A 21,309-nucleotide genomic window follows, 5' to 3' on the forward strand; every position below is an offset into this window, starting at 1 on the left:
CAGAGTTTGGTAAAGCTCTGATTTCTTCTTCTATGGCTCTCCTTAGGTTCCCAAACTCTCGACACCTCTTGTATATGACTCAAGACATCTATTTATATCAAAAATACCGATTAAATCTCTCCAAAATCTTCCAATATCTCTTTTCTTATCTTCACGGCCAAGTTGCGACAATTTCTTGTTTAAGGATTTCTACGTGTTTCTGAGCTTTCCTTTTTATTCTAAACTCTTCCTTAGATAGATACAAATCTTTGAGAAGGTTTACAGCGTTTTAATCACTCTAAAATTCCCTAAAACAGGTCACACATGTGACTTTCCATATTTTCTTGTTGTTAGAAAAATCCGTCGTTTGAGCCCAATCTAATCGATTTAAACACCCATATCAGATTCCTAGACCCATAAGGAGTCTATCTTATGAAAATCAGAGGTTTAATCGACCTCAAACTCCTCCAAATCACGATTTCCAAAACTGCTCTTTAACTACACTTTTTTCCCGCCAAAACCTGAACTTTGAATGTTGAAGATGGTTGCCCCTTATCCAGAGTAGGGGTGCAATTAGCAGATGCCTGGAAATGGGATGCCCTTTAGTAATTAGGTTACCCCTTATCCAAAGTGAGGGTCCGAATAGCAAATGTCCTCCTATGAACGCAAAAAACACTTTTCGAGCCAATTTCGCCGCAAAATCTTTATTTTCCAAAAACACCTACAAAAACATAAAAAGCCAAAATAAATACAAAATCGAGCACTAAATACAATTGAGATTATATCAGACACAAAAATGTGTCTATCATCTCTCTAATCGTTACTGGACCTCCAATATGATATTCTTCATAATGTTTCCCACCTTCTTCTCCATACCCATCCATTTTTGTTTTGATTTTAGGTAAACCTAGTTTTTTCCCACTTCTTATTATCTAAAATCTTAAATCTTAATGGTTTCTGAACACTAACTATATAATCTATAACTACCGATTAATAGTAATTCGAATTAACAATAATTGATCAAAGGTAGATTAGTCATTCCGAAAAATGTGTGGATAATTGATCAAAGGTAGATTAACCGTCTCTAAATCTTTTTGGGTCGCTCCTAAAAATTGAAGTCTTTTCATCCTGCACAAAAAGATAAAGAAAAATCTTTTAAGAGCACCTCCAATGCTAGGGTGAAGGTCTTAAAAAGACATGACACCTAGAATTTAACACTTTTTTAACCAGAAATTAATCTCCAATGTTCGGGTAAAGGTTAATGAAAAATCATGACAAAGATGCCATCTAATAAAAAGGGGTTAGGAGGAAGTCATATCTTCCATGACCCTAGGTCTATAAACACAACATCAATTTTTTATTCCAAAATTGATTTTTCTTAAAGTAGAAAATATTGTTATTGGGTGATAATTTCAAAAATATTTTTTCCTCATAATTATGACCCTTTATAAAACTATTCCAAAATTAATTTTAGCATAAGAGATAAAACTTGAAGTAAAATGTCCAACTTTTATTTGTCTCAGCCACGTAAGAATGATCCCCAATAAAAAAAAAAGTATTGATAACGAAGAAGTATTGATAAAACTTGAAGGAAATGCATTTCCCGGTAAAATGCAGGTTGGTTGGACAAGTAGGTTCCCCGGTAAAATTTGCCCTGGAAATTTATCCCAAAAAAGTGTCGCCATAGTATATTCTATCCCAGCCAAGGTTGTATTCCACGTCACGACTCGGAGTTGCCACCTAACAGTTGTTGACTCTAAAGCTGATTCAGTGTTTCGCTGTCCTTTCCTTCTCTTCTCCGCCACTCCTAAAGTCCAACAAACAACAACCTCCAGAAAAAACATCTCCAACTTTCTAGGGTTTCCATTTTACTCTTCTTACATCCCCAAATCTCACCTTCATCGTCTTCAATTCTCAGGGTTTCTAAAAACAGAAAAATGGATCCTCAAAATCAATTACTCGATGAGAATTGGGAATGGAATAGTTTATTAGATTTCAATGTTGATGATTCGTTAAACATTTCCTGGAGTAACGAATTCAATCAAATTGATCCATCACCACCACCAGAAGAATCAAATTCTCATCATAATAATCAAACTGGACATGGTTCAGATGAATCGGATAATAATAGAGTACGGAAAAGAGATCCGAGATTGACATGTGAGAACTTTTTAGCTGGTATAATACCATGTTCATGTCCAGAAGTTGATGAGAAGTTATTGCTGGAAGAAGAAGAAAAACAAGCTATGAAGAAAAGATCAAGAACTTCAACTGCATCGTCAACGATTTGTTGTCAAGTGCCTGGTTGTGAAGTTGATATTAGTGAATTGAAAGGTTATCATAGAAGACATAGGGTTTGCTTAACTTGTGCTAATGCTAGTTCCGTATTTCTTGATGGTGAAACTAAACGATATTGTCAACAATGTGGCAAGTATGTTTTTTAACTTCTTCTGATTTTTATTTGTGAATTTTAGTCTATAGTTATGAAATGAGGAAGCATTTCTAGGTTTTTAATGTTAAAATGATTGATAGAGTAGCTTTAGACCAATGATCAATGCACGTGGCTGTGAAAGATTCAGGGATTCTAGCTGATAAATTGGGCATAATGAACTACATATGTTTGTTAGTCTTTGTAATTCATACTTGAAAGCCAGTAAAATGATTGCGTAAAATATGCATGATAGCTAAAGATGTATGATTGAAGGATTGGTTACTGCAATTTTTTATATAGGAGAGGTGACATTTACAGTTGAACGACAATATTTGTACATGTCTGTTCGTCATATAATTGTGACTAGTATGCTAGTATGTCTGTGTATAACTGTTTGTGGCAAAGCATAGTAAGTTGGTAACTGAAGATGTAGATTAAGATTTGAAAGGGTTGTTTCAGTATTTTATTATGGTTGTCCCCTTTTAGGAGAGTTGTTAATGCAGTTTAGGGATTGTAGCAGTTACTTTACACTTATGATTGACCTGCAATTTTCGTTCATGCTCGTATCTGTACTCTTGACTCTGAATGTAACTTAAGATCTGAAGGATTATTAGAGTATTTTCTTATGGTTATGCTCGATTGAGAGAAGTTCACTGTAGACTTTCGTGATTGCTAACTTCAAATTTGTTTCATCTACTTTTAGGTTTCACATCTTGCCAGATTTTGATGAAGGAAAACGAAGCTGTAGAAGAAAGCTAGAGCGCCACAATAAGAGGCGGAGAAGAAAAGCTGATTCTAAAAGTGTTGGTGGAAAGGAAAGTCAGGAGGGTGTGATTGCTGATGATCTTGCTGGTGAGGGTGAGGCAGGGAAAGGTACGGGGCAGCTTTTCTGTTACCACAGGCTTTTATGTGGGCAATGTTATGTTGTGCGATTGTAGATTAGACTAGTAGAGAGCTCTTGAAATATTGATTCCAAGGCAAGGGAGGACGATAGGAAACCATATTTGCTGTTGAAATATGTTATGGACATATGTGTATGCTTCCAAAACATATGCTTAAAATTTTAAGATGTTTAAGAAATCATCTTTTTTTTTGCCAGATAGTATACCAGTGAGCAGCCATACAGTAGAGGAGGCAGCGCCGGAGTCTGAAGATGGACGTGTTTCTCCTCTTAGCTCAATTCCCAGCTCTCAATCTCAAGATATCCGTAGTGCGGCTTCTGGTGAAACTCGGAAGGAACCGAGGAAAGATAATTCCACATTGACTCTTTCCTCATCTTTTGGTGACGATAAGAGTGCATATTCATCTGTGGTAGGTCAAATTGCAGGCTCTCTAATTTTTATTGCTCATCTTCTGTTCCTGCAAAAGATAATAACTCATTCTTTTTATGTAGTGTCCGACAGGTCGAATATCATTCAAGCTTTATGACTGGAACCCTGCAGAATTCCCAAGACGACTTCGCCACCAAGTAAAGCATTTTTGTTCTAGTTTCATATTAGAACAAGAAAATAGTTTACTTTCACCAGAAAGTTGGAAGTTGACTAATGGGTTCTCTGAACTCGCAGATATTCCAATGGTTGGCCAGCATGCCACTTGAGTTGGAGGGATATATCCGTCCAGGCTGTACCATCTTGACTATATTTATTGCGATGCCACGATATATGTGGGAGAAGGTATAAGTTCTGGTTTCCTCAAACAAAATGACCATGCAATTAACAGGACTTTGTAAAAAGGAACCATAATCTTTAAGTGTTAGCTTGTTAGGACTTAGGAGCATATGCCTACTAGTTTAAATTTTCGTTCAAAGGAAGTTGCGTTTAGCGAAATTTTGGACGTTTTTGCCTCCTTTATCCTTCCCAACCTTATCATTTACTAGTACATGGACCAACCTCTTGTGTTATAAACATACTATCCAACATTCTCCTAGCAATTCTCTTTCCAGCTCACTACCTTTTAGCCTCAATATTTGTTTTGTTAAATTTGACAGGTAGCTGAAGATGCTGGTTCCTATATACATAGGCTTGTTGGTGCACCTGATTGTCTGTTGCATGGAAGAGGCACCATAACTGTTTACTTAAATGACATGATTTTTAGAGTTCTTAAAGGTATATCTCTTGATTAATAAACTTTTCACCTACTGTCAGATAATTTGCAGCTATTATTTTTGTATTTTAAAGTTGCTTGTTGATTTTAGTTCTCTTTTCAAAGGGTAAGCAGTTTTTTCCATAAAAGTGTAGTTGGTCTTATGTTCAATTACTATTAAGTTGTTCGCCTTTCACGAACTAACCTATATGGCGATATAGCTCTATATGATAGTTCATCGAGAGAAGATCTTATAAAATTGTACAATCAGTTCCTAACTTTGGAAGATCTATTAGACGCCAACTACCCATAGACTTTATTCATTGGAGAAAGCCTAAAATCCCATATTCAGGAGTTAAGACTTGTATGAAACTTATTATTTGAGCTAAGTGGCTATAGTTTGTATGGGTTTAACCTTCTTCCTTGCACCTATTTGTACTGTTTTTGTTATTGTTTTTTTCCCCTTTCCTATGTATATTTAATATGTATTGTTTTGGTTGTGAGAAGGTTGAAGCTTGCTTTTGGTGGAAGTATGTTCCATACTTCATTCTCTTTAATTTTTTGTGGTCAATGTAGGTGGAACTTCACTGAAAAATGTGATGGTGGAAATGCAGGCTCCCAGACTTCATTACGTTCATCCTACTTGTTTTGAGGCTGGTAAACCAGTGGAGTTTGTTGTTTGTGGAAGCAATCTGCTCCAGCCTAAATTTCGGTATGTGTTCCATTCATTTAAGAGTGAGCATCCAAAGCCATAACCAACACTTTAAGATACATAAATGTGATGCATTGTATGTTAGCGAGAGAGCTGGGTATATACTTAGATTTGAAATAGGTCTTTCTTATGAACTCCCTAAGCTTCCAGTTTCCTTTCAGTATAGCAGTGAACACGATAATCTACAATTCCACACGAAGAATGCACATTCTACTCATACTTTACAATGCTAAAATAAAGGTAGATGAAGAACAATGTTCTGATATAGATATCTGTTTTTTATGTCAGGTTTCTTATATCTTTTGGTGGAAAATATCTCCCATTTACTTACTGTTTTGCCATTTCTAACGGAAAGACTGCATCCTGCCATGGTAATGAAGTGAAGAAACCTTGTTGTGACCATCAGATATACAAGATACGTATCCCTAAGACTGATGTTGAGGTTTTTGGCCCTGCATTTATTGAGGTAGGTTTTCCATTATTGTGGGGACATCGTATTTGTTTTCAGTTTGGACTTGCCGGCTTACATAAGATGCGTTTCAACTTTCACTACTGCTGATTATCCAGCTTTTGACATTTAGGTGCTAGTTGCAACAGTATATTTGAACAATGAATAAGCCTTCCTTTGTCAATCAAAATTATTTACTGTTTGATGTGACATGAAATAGCGGAAAACAGTGTGAAGCTACTACTAACATTTTCGCTCTTAGTTTGTTTTGTGATTTGTTATTTTCTTGTCCCCGATGTATAAATTCTTGCTTCTATGTCAGAGCTTACCTTTGTAATTACTTTACACCCAGTTTGAATTCTTTTATTATTTTTTGTAGGTTGAAAATGAGTTTGGGTTATCCAATTTCATTCCTATACTCTTTGGAGACAGACAAACTTGTTCTGGAATGAAAATGGTGCAAAAGAAGCTTGATGAAACCCTCTATTCAAAGAGAAGCCAGTTTGGCGTTCTTGATGCTGTTTCTGGGTCTTGCAAGGTCTTTGGATCGAGGCAAAAAGTAATGTCTGAACTTATCTTAGATATTGCCTGGTTACTCAAGGAGCCTAATTTGGAAGAAGACAAGCTTTTAAGTTCTTCGAAAGTTCAAAGACTGAATCGCCTACTAAGCTTCCTAATAGGGAATGACTCCATTGATCTCTTGGAGAAAATATTGCAGTCATTGGAGGATGTGATGGATGCCCAGAAGCTATTCATTCCAGTTAATATAAGCGATGCTGATCTGAATTTGTTCCAAAAATATATAGTTCAAGCAAGAGAATCAGTTCATAAGAGAATCCAAAGTGGCGGGGAAGTAGTGCAGTGTAATCAAAGCTCCCTTTCTGAAGGATACTGTTTTTCTCAAAACCGTAGTGAAAACGGCAGGCTCTATTTCACTCCAAGAAGCATTGTGGTAAGTTTTGAGTTGTTTGTAGTACCACTGTACCTCAGAATTTTTCTGATTTGTAGATACTAAGCCTGAATTTTCTTTTTTGTATATAAGAAGGCAGCATATCTGTTGATAGTTAAGTAATTCTCATTTATCATATTACACTGTAGTACTTAAGAGGCCAGAGGGGCAATATTTGCTGCTTTTATTCATTTTATGGTATTTCATAATTCTGATTTTCTTTTCTTTTAATAATTGCAGGACATGGAGATGGCTATGGAGAAGAATTTAGGATCAGTAAGAAACTCAGTAACTATTCCACTTTTGAATGGAGATATAACTAGGGACAACACCCATTTTCAACCTCAGACAGAAAAGAGTTGCAGCCGTATTTTCTCAAAAGCTGTTATGAGCCCCCGCCTCTTGGTCTTAATAGTAGCTGTTGCTGCACTATGTTCTGGAGTTTGTGCCGTCCTGTTCCATCCTAACACAGTTGGCGAATTAGCAGTTTCTATACGGCGAAGCTTATTTGGTTACTCCAAATCTTGAACAGATAAATCAGAGAGCAAGAGAGAGTTATTTGATTGATCCAGTAAAATTGGATTAGAATGATGCCCACAGCTCCAAGTTTGGTTTTGGGTGGTCCATCCTCGATGAAGTGCTCATTCAAATCTTTGAGAGCTGCTCCAACCTATCACCAGTCAGTCACCACTGGCAGCGAAAGTTGTACATAAATTTTTGGTGGAATTGGTTGGAGAGAGACTGAGATCTTCCTTTATTTTTGGCATTGTAAGTGGGTCTCAGAGGTATAAAGATAAGTGTATAGCTGTAATAACAAGAAGGAAATATAATTTTGACCAACAGTACGGGTAATTTGTGTATGTACATGATATCTTATTTTCCTCCTAACATTTTCCTGAACATGTTTGTATAGTGTACTTAGTCACTTTCCATTAATGGCTATGATTGAGAAAAGTTTAAGTGAACATATTGGCAGTAGGGATAATCCTGGAACTTGTAAACAAGTCTGCAGGGTGGGATAGTCCTGGGGATCTGAATAAGGCTCATGAAATGACATATGCCAATTTCAATATTGATTTTTTTTTAGAAAAGCTCAAGCCAACAGGTCCAATGAAGACGACATTTTCGCCCCAGATGTCATCTGAAGTCTCCCCATAAATGGATAGATATCGGATTACTGGGAATATCCCTCTTCTAAGAAGAGAAATACGAGACTGGCAAGTATGTTTGCTTAAACTGCTTTGGAGAATCCAACGATCCATACCAAGTGCTGGAATATGACTACTAACAAGCTCGAAAAGGCCGCCTATGAATTACTATAAAGCAAATTCTGTTGACTCAGATTCAGGAATTTTGTTTTGTTAGATGTGTGTATGATGGCCACCATCTGCAGTTTCCGATCCACAGCAGTTTTACTAAAATTTATTTATCACTCCATTTTTGGCATGTACAGCATTATATAGTTGAATATCTTACTACTTTCCCAATTTAAAAGTTCATTTATTTGTCCATTTCCAGTGCCCTGTTTTTCTCATGTCGACCACATATACTGCAGCCGAGCACTTACAATTAACTTTCGTCCGTCACCAATTGTTCCTTGCCAGAAATACTCTAGGGCGCAAAAAATATAAGCTCACTGACAGTGACCGGAATACTCCGGGGCGCAAAAAAATCTAGTTGCATCCGTATGTGCGAGGTGAAATGCAACACTGGTCCACACCCCTAGTCACTAGTTAGAGCATTAGATGGGAAGCTGAACATCCAAAAAGAAATGATTTCTGGCCTTGGGAGATACCGTCTCTGTATCTAAACCTGGATGTTGCCTGGAAACAGTTTGATGTAGTGTTTCGATTTATATATATGTCGCATAAGAGGACAAAGAAGATTCATCAATCAAGCATGATGAGGTCACACATAACATGTAAAGTGTAAGCTTTTGATACGCAACTAGTGGTTCAATTTGAGAAATATCAAACTTATCAAAACTGTACAAAACTTGTTGTTTTGACCATCTCTGTCTCAATCAAAAACAGATCCAACTCATTTGAATGTACTGGTTAATTTAGTTTGAAAATCATGTGTCAATGAAGAACCTAGTCAGTGCCAGCTCCACAGTAATATGCAACTCTCATTTCACTTGTACTATGATGTGATACACTTCTTATATATCTCCCTTCTTGTTCAGCATCTTTCAAGTACTGGGACTTCATCTTTGCACCTTCTTCTTTACTCTTATACCTTGACAGATAAACTATGAGTAAAGCTGGGGATATCGAAGATGGTGAAAATAGAGGGATTGATGAGATGAATGCACCATTACTAAAGCAAGGAAAGACGGTTGCTTCTGGACAAGACGATAAGCTTGATGGAAGCGACAATGGAGGATCACTCGGGATGGTTTTACTTAGTACATTTGTCGCAGTGTGTGGCTCTTTTGAGTTTGGATCATGTGTAAGTAACATTTTGAGCACAGCCACTCCATTCTTTTTTTTTTTTTTTCTGAACGGGGGAACTGGAACCAGGTTTAAGTTGCCATCAACAACGAACACTACCAATTTTGCTAGCTGGTACTTCTAGCTACTCCCTTCTCCACCTACCTGTTCACCAAAACCAAATAGAAACTGCATTTAGATAGAAAATACTAAATGTACATAAATTCAAGTGAGTTCACTGAGCTACTAACACTGGATTTACTAAGAAATTACTGTTGGACTACTACTTTATGTTTAGCTTACTTAGAATCCTGAACTGGTACTTAACTGTAAATATGTTGTTTTCTTTAGTAAATCTGTTTGGTTCTGCAGGTGGGATTTTCAGCACCAACCCAATCTGGAATCAGGGGAGATCTTGGGCTCTCTTTGTCTCAGGTTTGTTGGAAAAACTTACCTAGTCATTCAAATGTGTAATTAAAGTGTTGGGTTCGGGTAAAAGTTGAATGACTCATGGCCCATAAGTTACATCACATTTTCAGTTTTTAACAGCATATTGGATCTTTGATCCAAGTTTACATGTTTCGGTTGTTAGATACTATGCATATATTCTTTCTCCAACCTTGGGTTGTGTCACACTGACATGGTTGCAAACGGGAACACCAGTGGTCTGAACTGGATCTCACACAAGGAAAAAAGTTCCCGTTGGCAAATTCCTAGGCAATGAAATAAAATGGAAGTCAAACCTATCTAATCCTGCATGTTTTCCTAGGCCTGAATCTAATATGCATCAAGCCAAGAATGGCCAATACCATCTTGGTTGGGAAATGTTAATGGATTATACTCATCTATATCAACCCCAAACCCCACTCATTTGACATGTGTAAACAGCATTGAAGTGACAGCAATTGTCAGACCAATCATCCTGTACCTCCTGGATTATTTTCTCAAAGTTTAAGAAGATCGAGATCTTCTGTACAATTCAAAATAGTGCAAACTTGCAACACAGAAAAGGCGGTTGTAAAGAAAAGAAACGTACAGAAACATTGCCAAGTACAGGACTTGGTTTATGTTTGAGTTTGGACTTCCATTATTGTATGTTCACCTGTAATACACACACAAAATGAGCACATCTGCATCCCAAAATTCCTCATCTTTTTGTCCTTTTGCAGTATTCCATGTTCGGTTCCATACTAACAATCGGGGCAATGATTGGTGCAATCACAAGTGGTCGCATTGCGGACTTTATTGGGCGAAAAGGGGTATGTAAAGATAAAGATGTTTAATGCCCATCCCCACAAGCCTAGAATTCTTAATCTTACAATCGTTCATTAATTCACTGTCAATGAAACAGGCAATGAGAATGTCAGCTGCATTCTGCCTTATAGGATGGCTTTCTATCTATATCGCTAAGGTTTGCTTGTTTTCTTAGACACTATATCTAATTTGTTCAAGTCATTTATGTTGATGAAAGTTTTCATGTCTGTCAAGGGAGTTTTCTTGCTTGACGTCGGAAGGGTCTTTACAGGATACGGAATTGGAGTTTTCTCCTATGTGGTAGGATTCAAACATTTGATGTTATTATACAACCTTAACACAGTTTAGGCAATCTTTTCATACTAAAACTAATTTCTGTAACAGATACCTGTGTTCATAGCTGAAATAGCACCAAAGAATCTTCGTGGAGGACTCACAACAGCTAATCAGGTAAAGTAGCATTTAGAGCTGCAATTCAAACAAACATTGATCTGTAATTAAGGCTTTATCACCAAAAAATAATGAGAAGTAAAGAACAATTAAGAAGTATAAGACCAGTAATGAAAATAGTATATATCATCTGCAGCTCATGATCGTTATTGGAGCATCAACTGCCTTCCTAATGGGTACAGTTGTAACATGGAGAACGCTTGCTCTTACAGGTAAGTGCTAAAGTAACTAGTTTAATAAGTTTTCCAGAAATAAAAAACTGCTCAGATTTTAATGAAAATCTGGAGACAAGGAATTGATAATTGTGGTTTGCTTGAAGGACTACTTCCCTGTGTTATCCTGCTCGCGGGTCTAACATTCATTCCAGAGTCTCCAAGATGGCTGGTGAGCAACAGAATATTAATAACTAGATACCTGTGATTTTTGAAAAAGGAGAATGATAGAAGACGGACACTCAGTATATTAATCTTGTCAATTTTCCAGGCAAAGGTAGGCCGACAAAAAGAGTTTGAAGTGGCATTACAGAGGCTTCGAGGAAGGGATGCAGATATTTCTCATGAATCTGCAGAAATTCAGGTCTATAAATTGTGAAATGCAAAACTGTAACCCAAATCAAGCTTGATGAAGTGTGTCGACTATTCGAACTTATAGTCACTTTTATGAACAGGACTACATTGAAGACATTAAACACCTACCTAAAGCTAAGATGGCGGACTTGTTTCAGAGAAAATATATTCGTCCACTCATTGTAAGCCCTTTTAGTAACTTATTTTTAAAAATAGTTGAATATCTCTATAAGCTTGCAAACTGAAATTTTGGAACTCATGTTCAGATTGGAGTTGGGCTTATGGTATGTCAGCAATTTGGAGGGATAAATGGGATTGGGTTCTACGCCAGCGAAACTTTTGCATTAGCAGGTAACAGAAACAACATATAATTCTTTGTAATAATTCTTATAGGTTCCTCTGGCTCTTAGACAATTTCTTGATTGTACTTCTATTTCCGGATTACAGGACTTTCAGGCAAAGTCGGGACAGTAGCCTGGGCCTCGATCCAGGTTTCCAACTATGTCACTTCTCCTCCTTACTTCTAGTTTTTTTTCCTAAATAAATGCATTGAATATGTTGTACAAGACGTAAACAGCGTATCAGAAGCACAATACTCAGAATTTGAGAAAACTAAGCTAAAGTCTAAATAACAAACTGATTAACAGGTACCGATAACAATATTGGGTGCAATCTTAATGGATAAATCAGGAAGAAGGCCTCTTATGATGGTAAGTGGACTGACAGTTCATGTTAGCCTACAAGTATAAAGAGACACCTTGGTGAAAAATGTGGTCTGGGTTGCTTTTCAGGTGTCTGCGACAGGAACCTTCCTTGGATGCTCACTTGCTGGACTCTCTTTCTATCTTAAGGTACACTGCCAATAAACATTTCAGAACCCTTCTCTTTCCCACTGAATTTGTTCTTGTAATATAACAGTAGTATGTAATTTGTGAAACAGACCCATCAGATGTTATTGAACTGGGTTCCCCTACTAGCTCTTGCTGGAGTATTGGTAAGACTAGACTCTTAAATAACTCTGATTTGGAGTATACAAGTTGGTAATAAACTATGGAGTTTCTACCGTACAAGAGTTTTAAAGCTTTTCTCATTTATACCTTCTCAACGGGAACAGATATACATAGCAGCCTTCTCAATTGGAACCGGACCAGTGCCTTGGGTTATTATGTCTGAGGTAACTTCAGTTTATAGTAATGAACTCAAATGCAATACATTCTCGAGTAACATAATATATACCAACTAACTAAAGATATCAAATCTGAACATCATTTTTCATCACAGATTTTCCCAATAAATGTAAAGGGTGTGGCAGGAAGCTTAGTAACTCTTGTGAACTGGTTTGGTGCTTGGGCTGTTTCTTACACTTTCAATTTTCTAATTAGCTGGAGTGCCTCAGGTAAAACATATCTTACTTTCCTAAATAAACCTAAAATGTCTACTAGGCACGTTCTTGTTTACCAGTAGAATTTTGCTTTTTATGGTTTTCAGGTACATTCTTCCTGTATTCTGGAGTATGTGCAATGACTGTTCTGTTTGTGGCTAAGATGGTGCCAGAAACCAAAGGAAGAACCCTAGAAGAAATTCAAGCATCCATTAATGCGTAAACGCAGAAGAACAAAACCACAATGGATATACAGTTTTTGGCAAAATTTTGTTTGTATTAGTGTATCTTTTCTATTTCTAGAATATGTAATCAACAATAAGAGTAATTTTCATTCATTTTGATTGCATTTCTATTAGTACTGGTTATACTGAGTTGCGTGATGCAATGATGTCCTTTGATAAACATAAACAACATTGGATTTGAAACAACTAAAAAACTTAAGGCAGTCGTGCTTGCTGTTTAATAATATGAAATTCAATCGCCGTACCTGCAGAAGGTGAGTGCACAAAGAACCGGAATGTTGTTTGGTCCGTTAATCATGGATAATCTCTTGTGAGTTCCTACTGAATCAAGAAGCTCAGCTTCTCCCAGCAAGAAACATATCTAGAAGAATAGAAAGCAAAGTTTCATCCATCTCCGGATACTTCATTGAAACTTGAAAAGAAGTTAGGGTTTCATCAAGACAGTTTAGGGTTCACGAATTGAAAGGAGCTAATCTTAACAATGGAGTAGGTGATAATTTTTCTAACGGTGCTGCCGGGTTATTCCCATCTAGGTAGTGGGATAAGCGATGTCCTAGTATGTGATAAATGATAAAGACTAAAGCTACCCTTGCCCTCTCTTGGCGATTTGTTCGCCACCACTAAAACACCGAAACATAACCGGCAAACACCGCTTCATAGTCAATAGATACCAAAATCTAGCCAGTAACCACCACGACGGCGGTGAAGATCGTGGAAAACCTCCGATAATTTTTTTCAAATGTATTCTGGTCCAATTCGCTGTCAGATCTATTACCATAAATTATTAAAACAATATTTTGAGATCTTCAAGTTGTTAAGACACCGAGTTACAAAGTTGTAAAGACTCTAAAATTAAGATCCTGATTCATTTGAAGACTTCAAGGTTTGACTAATTTAGTCGGCTAACACCATTACCAGCTTCTGAAGACCTTTCAAGACTCCATGATTCGTTTTCTTTCATCTTTTACTAGACTCATAGTCCTGCTATCTTCAATCTAAGTGCATCAATTTTCTACAACTAATACGGCATCACCTTCTTTTCTTTCGATATTCATTTTTATTTCCAATCTTGTTGACATTCAATTAAATTATCTTATTTACAATTTATTTGAAATTTTGATTCAGTTCTTTAATTTTAGAAGCTTATCACTGATTTTGGTTATGCGGCCTCGTTTAATTTGCACTCCAAATTAACTTTTCTTTGCTCTTTTTCCCTTTTAGCTATTTACTCTTTAGTTTTTAATTGGTTTGGTCAAAACAATCTTTCATCCTCTTTCGATAACATGAAGAAACGAAAACATCCAAGGAAAATCTTTGAAGAAATGGATCTGGAAAAAGCTCTGACTGGTGGAAATGCTAAAATGACTGAAGTTAATAGCAACAATAAGGTGTGCCTAAAACTTGTCAACCTTTAGTATTTGGTCAATAACCCCAAAAGTAACTATCAGTCAACTAGGGCTTCCATTAAATCTTATCATAACTCCATCATTGTGTTTGAATATTTTATTTTGCATGATAAGATTTGTCCCTACTTTTGGCTGTTTATTAGGGTTATAGGTTGGAATTGCTAGAGACCGGAAAATATACCAACAATGAATAACCTTAAAGATATCCTAAATAAAAATAATCTTGATATGTTGTTTTCATCCAAAAATAAGCAACGAAACAAGGAATGAATGACACCATGAATAAATGAAGTTTCCAAACTTCTCGCTTATACCTCCTAGAGAGGTAAAAGGTGGTTTAAGTCTTAATAAACCTGACTATTCTTGATCATCCCTTTAATTATATAAATATGGAAATCACTAATAATAATAACAAATAATCCCCCGTGGCACTTTCTATTTACAAAAAACAAAAACAACAACAACAATAATAATAATAGTAAAGTTGAAGCGTCTTTGGGTATCTTATCTCGTGGTGATGGCGATTCCAGACCAGCAGACATTCTTGTATCCAATTGGGAGGAGGGACGTGATACTTGTTTGGATGTGACGGGGGTTTCTCCTTTTTCTGGGGGTGGAGTAGAAGCTTTTACACCGGGTATTGCTTTGTGTAGTGCCGTTGAACGTAAAAGGGGTAAATACCTTGATGTATGTAGAGTCGATGGATATAATTTTTTGTTAGAGCATTGCTCGGTCGAACTCGCATGCGTTGCTATCTCAAGCATGCTTGTCAATGTTAGTGATCAAAACTATAAATCTTTATTTCTATCCTATTTAGATGTCTCGGACTAGGACATAAATTGTGTAGTTGAGCTTTAGACTTCACGACGTTCATCATTTGAATACGAATAACTACTAAGGGGATCTTGTAACTTTTCGACAAAAGGTATGTGGAGACTGAAACTTATCTATCACTTGGAAAGTCTATTTATACTTTATCTCCTATATTAAGATATAAGTCGTGCTACGATATAGTTTTCTATTATAAACATTTGAGATTTCGAGCTGAGTTTAACTCGCTTATATATTTCTCGGAATATGTTTTGGCAAGATTTCGCTTCGGCCAAGTTCATCTTACATTCGTGACGAAAGTCCGAATAAGATTATATGAAAATTTCTGAGTAACATCCCACATGGTTTGTGTGATACAATTATTTGGTGAAGTCTTGGAATGTTTAATTATGATAATTTCAATAACTTGAAAATTGCTTTTATGAAAAATAGTTTGTGAATAACAACTATATAACACCCTCTAAGAAAGTTTCAATGATTGAAATAAAGAATTTAGAATCATGTAACCATGTTTGGATACAAACATAGTGTGGAAATCACATTATTGTGCAAGTCCAAAACCGGAAGCCTGAAGTATGAGTACCCGTACGCGTACTGGTGGTTGCTGATGTCTAGGAAAGTATACGTACGCATACCGGCGGAAAGTTCACGTCCGTGAAAATCTGCTGGAGTTTGGAAAGTGTTGTAGTATGCGCACCCATACGCGTACTGACGTAACCAAACTCAAGTCTGGATACTCAAGTATGCGTACCCTTTTGCGTACTTGAGTGGGTTACTTTCTAAAATCGGTTGTGTACATGAACTTAAACATTTATATTATAAGGATGCAATCTTTGCAAACTGTGGCTATAATGTTCATGAATTGATTCGAGTGAATCAAACCGATTTTGTTTCGATTGTGTTCTTGTATACTTCTATGAGAATATAACAATTGAATGACTCTTTTAATAGTTTCATTTCAGTCATTTGAACTAGTTATGGTTAAGATGAATATGGTTGATATGAGAGTTATCATATGTCTAACTTCAGTTAACTATTGTTGAGCCAACATGGTGTACACGTTTGGGTACGGTTCATAAACCTAAATGAGGGTACATTTCATTTGTGTGTAACAAGCTAAGCTCGATCTAACGGTTGAAAGATATTAGCTTGGTTGAATCAGGTTTTTCATCTAACGGTGAATAATGAATGCTTTGTTACCAAGGTAACTTAGATTGCAAACCCTGATTTGAAAACTATATAAAGGAGAACTCTACCAATTGGGAAACCTAATCCCGACACCTCATGTGTGTTACTAGTTGCATAAACTAGAGTCGATTATCATTACACCATTTTAAGGTATTAGCAACCTACATAGCTGTTGCTAAACGGGGTCGCAACAGGCTTTTACCGTTGCTAAACACGGTGTCGCAATTTTTAGCAATGACATGAGCTTGTTGCTAATCACGGTCAGCAACGGAAATTCGCACAGGCGCTCTCCGTTGCTAAATTTTTTATGAGCAACAACATGTAGCTGTTGCTAATCTGTTGCTAATTATAGGAATACCCCTACCCGAGACTAGATATTGTTGGTTAAGGTTCTAATTTCTGGTTCTGGTTCTAATTTAGCAACTGATCATCGGCGTTGCTAATTTTTTGCAACGACAAAAAAAAAGGTCAAGTCTGTGTTTATTGACCTAGTCAATATTCATTTCCCCCAACATTTCGCCCCCTGCAATTACCCAGTTCCCCATATTCAACATCCACACAGATATACAAACTACAATGGAGATACAAAACTGTATTGTTAAGAATCTTGTTGAGAATCACCACTAGATAATATTATAAAAGATGATTCTTCACAAGTAAACTTACTGAACCCAAAATTTTGTGACTGACATACAATATTCGATGTATGTTGTTGTTCATAAAGGGATGGGTAATCTAGTTTGTGTCAACTGACAGTGGCATTTAAAAACAGAGAAAGAAAGACTAAAATATCACCAGAAGTATCACGAGACTCCGCTTGCTTAATTAATTTCCTCAGCAAATCATACGTAGATTCAGCTGCTGCTAAAATATCACCAGAGTATTTCTTTTTGACTTAAGGCCAAATACCTGCATAATAACCAATTTGATGTTTCAGTACTGAGGTCACAAACAAAAGACTAAACCCTAGATTTTGTATAATATGCAAAGACAATCAAAACCATGTAAAGCAAATATCAACAAACTCTGCTATAAGTGAACTAAATGGAGATGTATGTAGAAGCAAATCCAAGCAAAATATTTAAGAGAACATCATGTGAGAGGGCAAAGAGAACTCTTTCTTCTACTACTTTACTATAAGTGAACTGAAACTGAGCTGCATGCTCGTAAGAGGCTTAGAACAAACTTTTAAAGTTCCATTTCAGTTCACTTATCAAAATGTAGTAATAATAACTAGGATCCTTGATAATGCAGTCTGTTCAGAGAGACAAGTGTGAGAATGAGAGAACAATAATACATTCCTAAAATCCAACCTCAATACCATACAATCGCACACGCAAATAGTATCATGTTCAGAATTGTTCACCTAATCCAAAGGAATAGCTACAATCAAAGGGTTTGGTGTGAATTTTTAAGCAGCATTTAGTAAAAGCCCATACTGCATGATAGTGTCTGAGAATAAGACAATGAACACCATAGATACGTATACTAGTGAATGAAATGATTGTTCAATCAACTAAATTCTAGTCTGCAAGGTCTGCCATCATAAGCTTATGACTTATAGACGAAAACTTTCAAAAGAAGTTTGTTTACCTTCGTTTCAGAGTAGTTGTTGATCATGAACATTCAAAAACTACTGCTATTGTGAGTGTATCTGCATCATGTTGAAGGACAACAAAGGGAATTGGAAATTCACAGGTAGGTGCAGAATGAGGACCCAGACAGCACATGACATAAGCTTTTGCCGATTCCTGCGAAACTTTAAGAGTGTTAAAATAACTCATACATCACATATAAATATGACAACATATTGATACAAAAAATCTAAGAGTAAGTAACAACATTACCTGAATCTACCGTCATCTTTTGTTGTTAATTGACGTACTGAAACTGCCAATTACACAAATATGAAAGAATTAGGAACTTGTTGAATTATGAAGACCCAACAGACCCAATGGCTTCATGTGAGTAACGAAGATCACAATAGAGACTTACCGGAGAAAGGTCAGCAACAACATAATCTCACCGTAGCGACATCACGAACAACATATTACCTCAAAAGCGATTATATATTGAAAATTAATATCCATTTGAACTCAATATGATAAGCATAAGAAAAAGAAGTGTACTTACCAGGGATTGATATCCCCCCGGGTGGCTACTAGCGCTTCAACTGACCTGCACTGCAGTTACATGCGCAATAAAATATAACAGAACCCAAACCACACACATACATAAAAGAAAAACTGATTATATTAATATTGTCGGTTCACTAGTGCCACCAAAGACTGAGATTTCTTTCTGACATTACTTCCCTGGTCCCTCCCACTGGAATCGATATATTGAAAACCAGATAATGTCTGCATATGTCTCAGTAAAGAAGCTCACTTAGTATATTTAAAATTGGAAGAGTGCGATTAACAGAAAGTTGCGAAATAAACTCAACAGGAGTATCATCAAGAATACTTAATTACCATCATAAAAGCTTACGAAAATTCAGATGTTGCAAACAATCATTTCCAAATGGAAAATATTAACAGACATAGATAGAATATTAGTAAACCCGAGTGGAGGGAAGATTTTGGAAATTACCGAAATTTGGTATGCATGTTCTTTGATTTCATCTATAACACGTTCAGACCCATGTCCTACCAGGTATTCAAGAACAGTCAATGCCTGAAGCTCAACGCAAAAAGACTTTAGTCACAGATGCAACAGACTCATTTTGAGAAAAGAAGCAAAATGAATATCATAAAAACTAAACCTAAAAACCATATGCAAGATCAAATCGGATTCCAGTCTATTTCTTTAGTAAAAAATGACAAAACCACAAATAACCAAACCGAAACAAAATTGTTTCTTAAAATCCTACAAGATGTCAAAGATGAAATTCTAGAAGATGCATAATCACACATATATCGCGCCATAGCATCTCAGCATAATTCAGCCCACAGATATAAAGCTCTACAGAAATCATAGAGACCATAGGGGATGTGCAAACCTTGTACACGTGGCGCCAATTTTTGCCAGTATCATTGATTCGCTTCCAAAGCACAGCCATTACCGTTTGATATTCATGACTGCAGAAATGCAAAATATGAAATAAGCATATATTTTTATGGAATATGAACTGAGGAGAGCACCTAAAAAGATGAATCAACTTACTAGTTTTTCGTAGCTTGTGCAATATCTGACAAATTTCACCCATGAGGACCCCATGGTTCACTGCTTGTCGCATCAAGAACCTGTAAAATATTACGCGGTGGATAATTATTTATACTCCCCAACCATTGACTAAACGAGTGAAACCCCATTGCAACTAAAAAAAACCTCTGAGAGTAAGTAATCCAGATATTATCCAAGTCGATTTCATGTGCAGGAAATGAAATGACGAAACTATCAAGATATAGTTATCCACATGTCAAAAAATTACAAAAGAAAAAAATAAGAAGCAACAACTGTAAAGAAAACTGTTACCTTATGTTCTACTCCAGGAACTTTGAGAACTTTGTTGTTCACCCCCCTCTTACTGAAAACCAGTGAGGAAGCGAGTTCAGGTCATGGTTTCCCAAATACATTAAAGAAATGAAAGTAATATATCGTATTTAAGAAAATGATCCCTCAGGAAGATATACAACCACATGTGGATGCAACTTTTTTTTCGTACAAACTAAGGGTAGTCTACAATTAAAATAAGGCAAGACGATTATATCCAAGGGATTATACGAGAAAGGTCATTCAATGATACAGTTACTGTCAATATAGTCAATCACTGCATAGACGTCATGTTGTAATCTTCAAATTTTCCGTTTTTATCTTTTTCCTATCACTATGAATTTAATTGCCCAGTAGGGACTTCATCACTAAGTAGTCGCACATGCATGTATTCTAGTGATCATATGAGGCTTCCAAGAGGAAGAACAGCACCAAACAAAAAAATGACACAACATTAAATAGTCAACTTACAGGTCCCTGAAAGTTTGATCAAGGACCTTCTTCATGACCTATGCAGTTGCAAAACCAAGTCCACCTCAAGCACACTTAAACTCAGAACCTTCTCTTGCAACAAAATAATCCATAGATAAGAACCTGAGTACAACATAATTTTCACTAACCTATGAAAAAGTAAAAATGTAAAAAACAGCCCACCATATTCATATGAAAAAGCTTTATAGAAAGTAAAAAGTAAAAAGAAAGGATACACTTGGTACATAAAAGCATCCATACAATTTTAAGAAGCTTACCAATAACAACTTTAAATTAGAACTCCCATAAGGTAATCCTACCATTGAGAATAAATAATTTCCTAAAACGTTAACTCTTCCACAATCAAAAGACAGCCATCATATAAAAGATGTTTACTTTCAAATCATACAATCAAATATTATATCCAATGTATGTGGTAGCATAAACAGGATGAATCACCTAGCACCTCCAGCAACTGCTATTTGGGTATAACATTTAAACTCAAATCGAATTTTTTTTTTAGAAAAAAACAGAAACCCAAATCTCACAGACAACGAAACCTAAAATTAAACCCAAAGTCATAAAACTAGAACAAAAAAAATGACCTTATTACCTGATTATCATATCGATGCTTCCAAATCTCACAAATGACCTAAAATCTCAGCTTCCAACTGCAATAAAAATTCCAACTGAAATCCTTTAACAAACATAAGCCTAAAGCCAACATATACACAGAACAAAACGATTATTACCTTTTGATCGAACTAGGGTTGCTGTGGTTCAATCGATTTTGTGAAAGGGGATCTGAAGCTGATTCTGATGACTTTATGCTCTTGATTAAGAAGAAGTTATTTGAAGAAGAGACTAGGGTTTGCTTTTGAATCTGAGATGGGGTCTTGAGAAGTGAAGAGACTGATGGTGGTCCTATGATTGATCTGGTTAAAAGGGTTTGAAATTATTCTGAACTAGGGTTCTTCAGAGTTGCAGCT

General features: G+C 36.2%; 2 protein-coding genes and 2 long non-coding RNA genes across 5 annotated transcripts; 2 read left to right on the forward strand and 2 right to left on the reverse strand.

Annotated features, from left to right (window-relative positions):
• Nucleotides 1-1,790: 1,790 nt before the first annotated feature.
• LOC113336855 (squamosa promoter-binding-like protein 7) lies at nt 1,791-7,501 on the forward strand. Its single transcript, XM_026582542.1, has 10 exons — nt 1,791-2,410; nt 3,114-3,283; nt 3,510-3,721; nt 3,804-3,878; nt 3,976-4,083; nt 4,398-4,515; nt 5,069-5,204; nt 5,493-5,670; nt 6,032-6,604; nt 6,842-7,501. The coding sequence occupies exons 1-10, from the start codon at nt 1,917-1,919 to the stop codon at nt 7,127-7,129; spliced, it is 2,352 nt and encodes a 783-aa protein (XP_026438327.1). The 5' UTR covers nt 1,791-1,916; the 3' UTR covers nt 7,130-7,501.
• A 1,346-nt stretch (nt 7,502-8,847) lies between these two features.
• On the forward strand, nt 8,848-12,927 carry LOC113336673 (sugar transporter ERD6-like 16). Its single transcript, XM_026582317.1, has 18 exons — nt 8,848-9,052; nt 9,406-9,468; nt 10,203-10,292; nt 10,385-10,444; nt 10,522-10,587; nt 10,672-10,737; nt 10,874-10,949; nt 11,057-11,121; nt 11,221-11,313; nt 11,405-11,485; nt 11,570-11,654; nt 11,751-11,794; nt 11,951-12,013; nt 12,095-12,154; nt 12,244-12,297; nt 12,418-12,477; nt 12,585-12,699; nt 12,792-12,927. Exons 1-18 carry the CDS (start codon nt 8,855-8,857, stop codon nt 12,905-12,907), a joined length of 1,455 nt encoding a protein of 484 aa, XP_026438102.1. The 5' UTR covers nt 8,848-8,854; the 3' UTR covers nt 12,908-12,927.
• LOC113336674 lies at nt 9,086-13,539 on the reverse strand. The gene is made up of 3 exons (XR_003353993.1): nt 13,175-13,539; nt 10,676-10,755; nt 9,086-9,198 (listed from the first exon to the last, which is right to left on the reverse strand). It is a non-coding gene; the product is annotated as an uncharacterized LOC113336674 (long non-coding RNA).
• Nucleotides 13,540-16,928: 3,389 nt separating this feature from the next.
• Nucleotides 16,929-21,309, reverse strand: LOC113336698. 2 transcript variants are annotated; one of them, XR_003353998.1, is made up of 10 exons: nt 21,073-21,309; nt 20,934-20,991; nt 19,832-19,883; nt 19,520-19,599; nt 19,356-19,434; nt 18,947-19,030; nt 18,488-18,714; nt 18,202-18,238; nt 17,948-18,105; nt 16,929-17,263 (listed from the first exon to the last, which is right to left on the reverse strand). It is a non-coding gene; the product is annotated as an uncharacterized LOC113336698 (long non-coding RNA). The 2 variants fall into 2 exon arrangements; XR_003353997.1 differs by having other exon boundaries at nt 18,202-18,244; nt 18,350-18,714.

Source organism: Papaver somniferum, unplaced genomic scaffold (assembly GCF_003573695.1).
Source record: "Papaver somniferum cultivar HN1 unplaced genomic scaffold, ASM357369v1 unplaced-scaffold_154, whole genome shotgun sequence".
Classification (NCBI taxonomy): Eukaryota; Viridiplantae; Streptophyta; class Magnoliopsida; order Ranunculales; family Papaveraceae; genus Papaver; species Papaver somniferum.